This window comes from Aquila chrysaetos, chromosome 21 (genome assembly GCF_900496995.4).
Source record: "Aquila chrysaetos chrysaetos chromosome 21, bAquChr1.4, whole genome shotgun sequence".
NCBI lineage: Eukaryota > Metazoa > Chordata > Aves > Accipitriformes > Accipitridae > Aquila > Aquila chrysaetos.
In genome coordinates, this window is record NC_044024.1 from 22,133,680 (window position 1) to 22,145,785 (window position 12,106).

The window sequence follows — 12,106 nt, forward strand, 5'->3', positions numbered from 1 at the left end:
AATTTAAGGGCCATGTATTAAACTTACAGTGTATTTTGATACATCCTTGAGTCTCCAGCAATATAATAAGCATAGAACATCCTATTTTATATACAACTGAAAAATACCACTACACATCTATATGGTCTTACTTGTCACACAAAACAAGAACTAAAGCACACCAAAATTCTAGTTTCAATTTTAACTTTGTCCCCTTCAAATTCAAAGTGGTTTATGCATCTCTTTCCATTTTCCCCCCTTTTTTTAATCTACCAGTACCTTATAGCTGAGCTTCCACTTGGGATTTGGTACCTTCCCTCATACCACTCCATCTTGTTCTCTAGTGTTTCTTGCTGATCTTCCAACAGTCCTTAGCTGCATCTGTGCTGTTATCCAAGGAGTTACCATCATTCAATGCAGAATCCAAGCACTTTGGATTCTTGACTTCTGTTTTAAATATCCAACTCACTCCACCTATAACCTTCTGCGAACAGTAAACAGCAATCCCTCTGCACAGGTGAGCCATCTTAAAACACCTCAGAAAAGCACTGAAAAACCAAAAACTACAGTCCAGCAAAATTCAATTCATCTATTTCCCTGAAGCTAGTAATGTTTTTTAATTGCTGAGCACGTATTTCAATCATTTCCCTTAGCATTCTGCTTTAATATAAACCACAGACAAGTGGAGACTGTATAGACAGTTCCATCTAGATTGTCTTCAGCAAAGAAATAACTAAAAATTTTCTAAGAAACAGGAAAGAAACCAAGAAATAATTTAGTTTAACAGGAGGAATGGAGACTCTGTAGTTGGATCTCCCACATCAGAATTACAGTGAATTACATATATCAAAAAAGACAGAAAATGAGGAAGGCTCAAAATTGGGTACTATAAAAAAAAAAAACCACAAAAACATTCACTAGGTGCCGACAGATTTACAAGCAAGACTTTCCGCAAGCAGCAATTACACAGACATTTTTTGAGGCATCAGTGCCAGTTCAAGCAGCTCCTCTCATTTGTTTCCCTACGTCCATTCCCTGCCCCCAAGTACCTCTCTTTCCCTCCACCATCTCCCCTCAAAAAACCCAAACCAAACCTAGACATAAGAATAGCTATCTGCAAAGAAGAACTGATGATACAGCTCTCTCCAAATGCTACTTCAGCTCTTCACTTACATTGTTCTGATCAACACTGACTTTGGGTAATAGCGTAATAGGAGATTATAACCTACATGCTATGTAAATGCACAAGAAGAGATGATGCTGGTTTTGAAAAATTTTCGGTCTTGAAATCAGAACTGACTGCTAAGTGAGGTTCCTTTACTCTTACATTCTGCATATTTCAAAATTAAGGAAGGGATATATGTAAAATCTGCAAGCTTGTGAAGTTCAGTTTAAATTTCTCTCAACAGTCTTCTCAACTCCTCCATGACCTCCAATATAGTATTAGAGAAATGCTGGCAAAACAGACAACTAAAGCACGTACCACAACTTACAGAACTAGTGAAACTAGACAACCTGAATACTCCAGTCTGTAAAGCAACATATGGAATAAATATCTGAACAAAGAAATAAAAGCATAAGGATTGTAATTTTTAATGAGACTATGCTATAAAGAATTAATAACCTACCATAAACCAGTGTTGCAATTCAACTACACCACCAACCTGTATTCCACATGTATCTACCCATTTGATCTAACAGGTTACATGTGCCTTTTTTTCAAATGGTTCCGTGTATCTACTGCCAAAACTTTGTAAATTTGGGTAAGTTAACTGCAGGGGGAGATAAAAAAATTAAGGTTTCCTTAATAAATGCTAAAGTTAAAGTCAATCAGCCACAGAAGCTAAATTAACCTAACATTTAGTTGCAATGTTTCTGAAGTTTCTTGTCAGAGAACATTTTAAATTAGCATACCAAAATCATAAAAAAAAACCCAGGACTCAACGTAATTGTGGGAGGGATCAAAATCACAAACTAGTCATAAATAGTTCTGAAAATGCAAACTTGCAAACTAAATAATATGTAACATACTGAAGAAGCTCTAGAAAATGCACATGCCTAGCATACCATGATAAAATAACTACATTGCACAGTATATAGTGATTTATCACGGGAGTCAATGTCCAGGAGAACTATACTACACAAGGCAACGAGTACGTAGGGAAAAAAAAAGCACTTTATGGTGACAGCACAAGTTGGCCTTGGTCAAGTTTCAGCATGGAAATACATGACATGTTTGTGAGTAAGGCTGCATAATTAGAGTCAAAGTTCAGCTACTCACAATCCGTGATCTTTGCAACTAAATTTGCAAATAGCAAATTAACCAACTGGAGACCAAATCTAGTGTAGCACGAAGTGTGTTGCGCTGTAATGAAGCCTAATAAGCAGCTTTGTTTTCAGGCTGATAAGTGTTATACACATTTTCCCACCACCACTAAAAGAATTTTTCAATCTGGATAAATACTTCTGCCTCAGATCACGTAAGTATTTGCTCATAAGAAACAATACACACTTCGTAATTTTGTAAACATACAAGTCACATTTCTCATCTAGGAAAAAAAAAAAATCTAACCCAAGTGGCAAGTGTCCTAAGAACAAAAATTTATATTTGATTATTTGGGGAATCAAGAGAGATGCATCTCTTCTGGGGTGCCACAGACAAACTATTCTGAATCTTACAGTACTTTACACATCTAAAAACATAAGAAAATCAATACTGTTTTGCTAAACTATGACACACATTGGGAGCAATAAAAAATGACTAATACATACCAATTGAGTTTGCTTGGCATACAAAAGCTAAGCAAATAACGTACATTAAAGTACAGCTAAATATAAAGCTTAATGCATGAGATTATTATTGACTTCTCATTGCTAGCGCAAGACAAATAAATACATCTTATAAAAACCCCAGAATTACATCCTTGAGACTTCTAGGAGGCCCAAGAAAATGTTCTCAAGCAACTGCTCTGCTACTCCAGTTCAGGAAGAGATGATACAACTTTCTGTACACAGTTCTGTGAGCAGGAACAAAACACAAATTTATACAGTCAACACATAATTACCCGACAAGGAAAACATCCCCCTAGTTTAACTGAAGTGGTAATACTGTTTTACTTATATAATTGGAATCTCGGAGAGATGCGAATTTAACACTTCCATATTGGTGCGGGAGGTGACAACTAAAGTTTCAGCAACTTGTAATCAGGATTTATAATTTTCTAGAAATTACTGTGACTTAAAATGTTGTCTCAGAGGTTGGTTGCACTTTTCAAGAGCTCCCCTATTCTGTTCACACCCCCACTAGCAGAACTGACTTTGAATCTAGAGAGCGAGCAAGCTTAGCTCAGTGAGTTTCCGCAGATTAGTCAAACAGAAAAATGGAAAGCTGCCTGGCCCATCTGAACTATCACCATCTTAGCAGTTCAGAATAATAGATACAGCTAACAACGGCCAAGATGACCCCAAGACACCAATACTAAAATATTTTCTGTCGTAGCTGCAGTAATTTTACTTTGTGGATATTAGCTAATTAAAAAAGGGACCTACCCAAGAACATTTGTGCTCACTGATTTCCATCAGAAAAGACAAAGAACACTCTTAAAAAAAAAAAAATTTCATATACTAAATTTTAAAGTATCAAACAAAAGCACAGGGAATTGTTAATATTCAAGTTTTCCTCCATTTTTCATGCCAACTCAGTGAGGGACATCACACCAACATTAGATATGTATGAGATACAGGGAAGATAGGATTAATTGAGTAAAACTAATATTTACCCCAAGAACACCAAAAGGTCTCTAAGGCAGGTTTTGTTGAGTTTGGTAAAGCAAAAAGGGATGGTAAAATAAAAAGGGATGTGAAAGACCAGTTTCAAAAACTCTTACCTGAGGTAGCTGTCTAACCAAGTCATCACAGATGAAATGATCCCACAGTATAGCTGAAATTTTAACTGAATAACCCATCAAAACCAGAATAGAGATCTATCAAGTCTTCCAACTTGTAAGCTGTGAGTCCTTTTTGCTCAGTAGCGAAGTCTTAAAGATTTATTTCCAGTTCAATACACCATGCAAGCGGAAAAAAATAGTAGGAGACTTCTATTTCTTAGCCAGATTACACTGCTAAGTCATTGCATCACCAGAACGAGCTAAGAAAGAAGTATGCTTAGGCATTACGGTCTCTTACAAACTCTATAGTTTACAACCACTCCTGCAAAGAAAATTACTATTTTCTCTGGTCTAGATTTAATTGATTTCAGAAACTGGAAATGTATCAACAGTTTCCAGGGGCTTAAATACTTCTGTGCCCTTAAACTTATTTGAATTTGTAATTATTCTTATAGACAAATGGCTTATAGATTGCATTCACTTATCCGACAAGAATCATAAGAAGAAATTATTGTTGGAAGATGAAGTTATCACTTTTCTATTCACTATACATAAGTAGCTTCATGGTAGAAATTATAATAAGGCCCAGAACTTAAAGAGTTCTTCTGAAGCTATTGATGAACAGAAGGAACAGCTGGGAGTGATTAATAATGACTGCATAGCTCAGAACATGAACTACGGTCAACTGATGAGAGAAATCCACGTCTGGCATCCGCATGGTTCTTGCTTCAAGTTATAACTTTTTCCCTTTTTAGTACTACAAATTTTACTAAGTTTCAGTGAAGTCCTAATCCTCCACAAAACTTGGCTGAGAATAAGCAGACTATTATTACAGATGAACCAATGTTACCAGTCAAAATTTTTTATCCTGAACTAACACTTTCACACTTCGAAGGAATTCACGCTTCCATTTATAAGTATCTACTTTTTGCTGCTATGAAGGTAACTTTGCAGACGTGGGAATGGTTATAAAAGCAACGTCCTACCATCTTGATAAGCACACAAGCAGACCTTATGAGCATGAAGCAGCTGCTGCTGTAGCTTCAGTAAGAAAAGGATCAAAATTAGCACAACACTGGGTCAGTATCCTCGCTGTTATTCAGAGCTCTTGTCAAAAATAATCAGGTCAATGCTGTACTACTGCTTGAGCAAACAGTGAGCAGAGAGGCACTGAAGCTATGAAATGAGGGGGGAAAAAAACCCACAAAGCAGACGATGGGAAAGGGTTATGAGTGGGAAGATCCCACTGTCCTCTTTGCAACAGCCTTGAGATTTGGTGAGGAGAAGCAGAGTAGTTTATGGCATTTACCGTTGCTAAACTGCAATTTTAAGACAGCACACAAGGAGGGCTCAGGCAGCTGTCCTCCACATTTTGGAGGGTGCTGGTTTCATATCTGCTTTGACTGAATGCGGCGGGAGCGTCTCACATTAGCACAATCCACTAGCTATTAGCAATTGGGTGTATTTTCTGAACTGTAGAGGTGGATGTGTGACATTTATGGGATAGGCTGGAAGAGTGAAAGAAGTACAGTCAGAAAACAAGAAAAAACTATCATGAAAGAAGAGGGATAGTAAATGAAGATACAAAAAAATATAACCATTAAAATAGTCATTGAAGGTGGCTACCGTACAAGCAGCATTTATGACGTGCTCTAATTATACAGTGTTTTGAAATTACGCAGGAAAATCCATGCAACAGCAAATTGTCAATGGATTTAGAACCATTCTATAACCACTCATTACCATTTCAACATAATGGGACAAAATACTAAATATTTGTCTGGTTTCTTAGAAGGACATGGAAATGTAGATACCTAAACAGACAGAACACCTGTCAAACAAATGCTACTAGAGTTTTTTAAATGCGAACAAGGATGAAGCAGTTGCTTAAAGTACAGGAAAAGGAAGTAAGTAGAACTGTGAAGCCCTTCTCGTCTTTTCAAAAAAGACAACCATAAACTTGCAGTTTGTTTCTTTTTTTGATACTAATGATCCTGACAAAATCTACAAGAAGTCTGAGCAAGTCATTGCTGTGCTTATTTTGGGGCACTCCACCATTTTAGATGCTCCATTTACAGTTCATTTGTAGACAGCAGGAGATTTTCAGAAGAGAACTCTTAAAATCTGGATGTGTATGTATTACTGCTTCTGAAGTTCCAGAAAAATTCCTATCTGTACATTGTATAACATTTAAACTGTAGTTTCCTATGCTTGCCTATATAGTTTAGCTGCTTTAGCCCTAACTAAAATACACACAAGACTAATCTCATCACCAGATTACTTCTAGCGAGCTAGAGAGAATCAGTTAATTTAAAACACTCTCCATATGGTCCATGGAAATTTGAAGACACAGCCTTTCTTCAAGGATAAATTACTATTTTTTTTAAGCTCAGTGCAAAGTATTAATTTCCACAATATACGCATTTTACACAAGCCTTTTATCCTTCTCCCATTGCAATTAATATCATTCAGATCAAATGAAGTAATTAAAGCACTGCAACTTAGGATATCCCTAAACTTTTATTACAGCTGCATGCACACCCAGAAGCTGCATAGCATGGTTGGTATAACAGCCTGTTGAAATAAAAATCCCTTATGATATACTAGCTTGGGCTCAACACCATACTAACTCAGCTTTTGGATTGGAACCAGCTTATTCCCACTGAGTGCATGGCATGCACCTGCCTGCAAAAGACATTTCCCTTAAAGAAAGACAAAAAGGGGAAAGATAACTAGGAGATATTTCCGTGTCCAGAACATATCCGGTACACAAGTCCTGCTTAAGTCTCTAATTATTCATTTGACTCTTTCTTTTCAACTAATTAGAGCAGGGTAAGGTTTAGCATTTGAAAAAAGCTGGGAAGCAGCTTTCAAGTTGTGTAGAAAGGCTCCAAGGGCACCCTTTAAGATTAGAAAAGCTGGTTAAATATACTGCATGACTGAAGAATGATTTTTAAAGAGTGAACAAACCAACCAAAACAAAAAGGGGCGGGAGGGGGAGGAGAACAAGTAGGCCAAGCCAGAGCTACCTAAAACCTTTCAGGAGAGAAATCTGAATGAGATGATGCATTTCATAAAGTCTGCCTGCACTTACTTTGCTGTATTAGCCACGATAATAGCTCCAGCTTCAGGACTATTAAAACTACCATGTGGGGGACTGCAGAAAGGAGCAGAACTGGGGTTGTATTTCTGAAAGTTTACAGAACATACTGTCATGATTTTCTAAACACAGAATTAGATGTTGCTTCCCCATCTTTTAAAACTCCTTGGCTGTGTAGCACTGAAGTCAGATAAAAAGAATTATCAGCTCAGCTATCGCTCACTATGATTTAGCATTTGAAATTATCCCTTTTCATGCATCTAGGAAGGCTGCCACTCTAGGCATAACAAATTATGGTAAATTGAACTTTGGATTCCACCACTTTGCATGCTTATGCAGGCAAAACAAACTGATAATCTTGAAAGGAGCAGGTGTAACAGTGTCACAGATCTTCCAAGGCTCACGCTTCCAAATACTACAGAATCTTCTTAATCGTTTGGTGCACACAGGAAAGGCTGGCCTTGCCCACTCTTTAACAGGGAATAAAGCTTACCGAGCACTCTGGCTACTACCAGTATCACGGAGACCACAGTGAAATTAGAAAGTGCTGTATTTCAAACTAAGTTTACTACTATGAAGTGTTTAAAACCTGAAGTCTTAGAGTGTTTTTAAATAAATTAATACAGAATGCTTTGTAAACTGTTTCACATAAATGTTTATTCAATTAGGAGCTGGTCTTGCAAGGTCCACAAGATCTATGCCTCACAGAGGTAAAGCAAGTCATACACACTTATGAAATTCTGTAATTTTATGCTCTTTAAAATTACACATTAAAGCTAGGCTCCAGTAAAAAGAACATATGGAAAGAATGCTGCATTAAGGGTAGGAAGTACAGAAAATACTGCTTAAGAGTCTCGACCTTTGTATTGTGGTACTGTAAGCAACCTATTTCCCTCTTCTTAGCCACTGTCTCTGAGATTACGGAAGTGTTCACAGCTAGTTCATCCACCTGAGAAGAGCTCCGCAAGATTTCTCCTGATCTTGGGTTTCTCTCAAATGACCTAGTAACACAGTAAGAGTAGATGTCTTGCTAGTACAGCTTTCAGATATTTCAAAGCTTTTTGGCCCTCTAGAACAACAAACACAAACAGATCTACAGGTGTACTCAAGACCCAGTGTTTACCAGTGTTGTTCTTTTGTCAGTTGGTAATAAGATTTTATCGTGATCTTCACACACCAAACAGTGGAGGAACAATAGTGTAAAGAGTGAGGAAGTAGATGCTGATGGAAGGCAAAACATAACACTACAGATTTATGAATAGGTTCTAACTTCAGACATTACACATGTACAGGTTAAATAGGCACAGAGGTATGGCAGTAAAAATCAGACACAGGGCCCATCAAGGGATCCGAATGTGTATATATTCACAAGTTGGTGCACAAGAGGTCACGTGGATGAATCATAGAATGGTTCGGGTGGGAAGAGACCTTTAAAGGTCAGCTAGTCCAACCCCCCTGCCTTGAGCAGGGACAGCTTCAACTAGAGCAGGTTGCTCAGAGCCCTGTCCAACCTGACCTTGAATGTTTCCAGGGATGGGGCATCCACCACCTCTCTGGGCAACCTGTGCCAGTGTTCCACCACCCCCATCATAAAAAATTTCTTCCTTCTATCGAGTCTGAATCTATCCTCTTTTAGTTTAAAACCATTACCCTTTGTCCTTTCACAACAGGCCCTACTAAAAAGTTTGTCCCCATCTTTCTTATCAGTCCCCTTTAAGTATTTACTAGGAAAGGAGCTGAAGATATAAAATATGACATAAGAAACAAAACGTAATGATCTACAGTGCAGCCCTTTATTTTGGCAACAACTCTAGGAATCTCCCAAATTGACACCTGTAAGAGCAAATACTGAAAGCCATTTATTTTTTAATAGGAACAAGATACTAAGTGATGTGGATATAAACACAGATTAATTCAAGGTATTAAAAGCATTTGCTCTAAATCCTGATTAAAGAACAACCAAGAAAGATTCAATAATACAGAGCACCTCTTGAACTACCTACACCTTGTTATTTTAAGATCTTTTCCCAGGTATTCATGCCTCATTTGTAAATTGTAACAGTCTGTAGTAGAGGTCCTCTAGTATAATTAATATCTAATTTCAACTAATGAACCATATACTACCCATAGTTTCCTCAGTACTCCATGGCACAACACAGCTAGGATCTCTCATTTTCCCAGGGACAGTGAAGTCATGAAATCTTAAAGTTTATAGACAGTCTGGGATCAAAACAGACACGAGAACATCAGAAAAACTCATCCACGTGGTAGATCAGGACCCCTGTAAAATCTTAAAAATAATTCAAAGGAAACCTGTGTACTATCCACCTGAGCTGGTTGTTAACTGCAGGCCGGCTGGCTGCTTTGCATAGGCTTACACCTCCAAACTGCTACATGTCCAAAATCTGGAGAATGCATCAATAACCACCCATCACACACACAGTATTGGAGTACAAACAGCACGCGGAGAAACCTTGCACAAAGTGACCTACTAACTGGTTTGCAAAGGGTTACACACATTTTTTCCCCTAAAACAAAGCAGGTTATTCTCAGGCTGGGTTTTAAGTGCAAAGATGAATATTTGTTTCCTTCAGCTTAAGAAGTCAATCAAGAAGCAGAGCGCTGCTGGAAACAGAAGTCTGCTTAGCTAGCTCTACTTTTATCCTCCCTTCTTTCCAATTCCTCAGTGATACCTTCCCAGCTATAAATGCTATTTCTCCAACAAAGCTAAAACAAAATTCTACAAATATAGGTGAAACAGCAGTAAGGCAAACATTATACATCAGTGACATGAAAGCCCTGCTTGAACTGAATGGTGTAAATTATTCAGGTGGCAAATGGAAATGTATTACTTACAAATGATTCAGTCATCTCTTCCCTAGCACTGAAGTTAATAATTATATCCACACTGTACTGATTCAGATGAGTAGAATAAGACTACCACCAATTTGTATACTGGATTTGAGTTCTTCAGGCACGTCTTACTGGTTTAGCAAACAATTAGACATGAATCTAGGGGAACCGTCCCTAACTAGCCTACCAAGAAACACCAATATTTCTGCTAAGTTTACTACAGACTTCACAAAATTAGCTTTCAGAAAGGAACAGGTCAGATCTATGCTTCACACCTTGCTCCACTCTAGTGTTCTGTTTTGCTTCTCCAACCAAAAAAAAGAAGTTATTGTCAATGCAACAAACTCCTGACTTAAAAACTCAGTTCTACAACTGACTGTTTCAGGCCCCTGGAGTGCATCAGGTATATTCTGGATTAGATGATGCAGTCAGACCATGGAAATTCAGCCCTAATTGCTCACTCTCCTCAGCCAAAAGAGGATTTGCATCTGTCCATGACCATGCGTATGCCCCAGAACTACAAAGATATCACTTTTATATATTTTTTAAACAGGAGCTAGGCATTTTTCATGAAGGGTAACAAAATGCCTCAGTAGTGCTTTCTATTTCACTCTCCCAGTTAATTTTGCAGTTGCTTGCAAAAAGAAAACAAAACCACCTAGAGTCCCTGGTAAAGATAAGGGCTAGGAAACAAAATTTAGTCAAAGGGACACAGCAGAGAACCAGAGCTCTAGTTAGTAGCTCTTGGCTATGGACGTGTCTTGCCATATGGTGTCAGCAGCCTTACCAAGCAATGAATCATATTCAAATGAACAAGTATTTTCCTATGAGTTTCCAACCTTCGCAATGCTGTAGTTGCCACATGAATGTTATGCAATCGCTGAAAAAGGGACGGTGCTCACATAAAGGAAATGCAATGATCATGAGGCACAGGAGAGCTGATCCACACTACAAAAACCTCAGGTTATTTTAGGGAGGGGGATATGGTTAAAGTTATAACTATATTACTGTCTACTAATGAGATCAGGCATTGAAATTAATTTTTAAAGAGATATTGCAAGAGTGGAGTGTCTGGGATGGAAAGTCAGAAACAGCAGTCCCTGTGATGCTGACTGACTGAGGGGTCTGAGAATGTCATAAACCCATGTTTCAGCTTTCCAGCCTGAGGCACAGATGATGACTAGAAGTGCTGGTAAAAACTGCATATTTTACTAAAAAGATGCAAAGTACTGTACAATCACTACATATTAGCATAATCCTGAAGAAGGTAGTTTCTCAAAGGGACTTTGTTAATGTAATTAAAAGTTTTTATAAAGAAGGCTTAGGTTTTTCATATTTGCATTATGACAAAGCAAACAGTATTTTTACTTACTAGACATTAATTGAAGTAGATGCAAATAACCTGATTCAATTTTAAAATATAGCACCCAGATCTTAATTTTCCTGGGCTAGCTGAAGAAAAAAATAGTGAGATTGACAGTAAGTTTAACCAAGCTATATATGCACCTAAAACACTGATGCTGAAAAAATCTATAGCATTTCCTTAAACAGCTATATAGGAAATTTGGAAGCAAGCTTCATACAATTATTTAGTGCTAGCAGCACTGCTCAACATTTACTGCAGAGAAATGAAACAGTAAGTTCTCCACTTTAAACAAAAACTGTAAGGAGAACCTGCTTCCCCAAAGCTGCAATATTGTAAAAAGGCTCCTCTTGAAAAAAAACACAGTACTTCAGAAGGGACATTAGTAGGCTACAAGTATCTGCTTAGCTTTCTTCTACCACCTCAACCAAAATCAAAGCAAGTGCAGGAGCAAAAATGAATGCAATCTTGAGTACATATAGCCAAAGTCTCTAAAAACAAATCACAAACACTGGAATTGCTGTACTCAGGTTTGGCTACATACTCCTAGGAAAATGCATTGCCTTACATTTGCCCTCTTAATCTGAGGCTCAGTCAGCTGATCTCAGGAATGCATCCAAAATACTATATGGGATTGAGTCAATCACTTGCCTCTGGGGTGCAGAACTCCACAACGAAGTCATGATTCAGCCATCTCTCATGACCTTAATTTCACCTGTGCTTGTGATAGGCAATTAAAAATAAAAATTACGCTGAAAAAAAAAAATCTAGTGAGATTAATGAAGTATTACGTATTGCAGAAGACTTCCCAGAACTTCAAACTTTAAGATCAGGTATCCCTTGCCACAAATTAAAAATAAAATAAAATTAATGTCTCTTGTTAAGAACATTACTATGAAACTCCAGACACTCAGCTTTGTACAG

The 12,106-nt window shown here is 37.7% G+C and overlaps 1 protein-coding gene across 6 annotated transcripts in view; it reads right to left on the minus strand.

Moving 5' to 3' along the window:
• LOC115333678 (ubiquitin carboxyl-terminal hydrolase 12-like) overlaps positions 1 to 12,106 on the minus strand; it is a 32,846-nt gene that overhangs the window by 19,243 nt on the left and 1,497 nt on the right. The window contains exon 1 of one of the 6 annotated variants that reach the window (XM_029996966.2): positions 3,867 to 3,987. The exons of 3 other annotated variants lie outside the window; for them this stretch is intronic. In XM_029996966.2, coding sequence (XP_029852826.1) covers positions 3,867 to 3,944 — 78 coding nt within the window. In that variant the 5' untranslated portion in view covers positions 3,945 to 3,987. Of the gene's footprint in view, positions 1 to 258; positions 750 to 3,866; positions 3,988 to 12,106 lie in introns of those variants that run through there. 2 more of the 6 variants (XM_029996969.2, XM_041118967.1) reach the window with 2 other exon arrangements.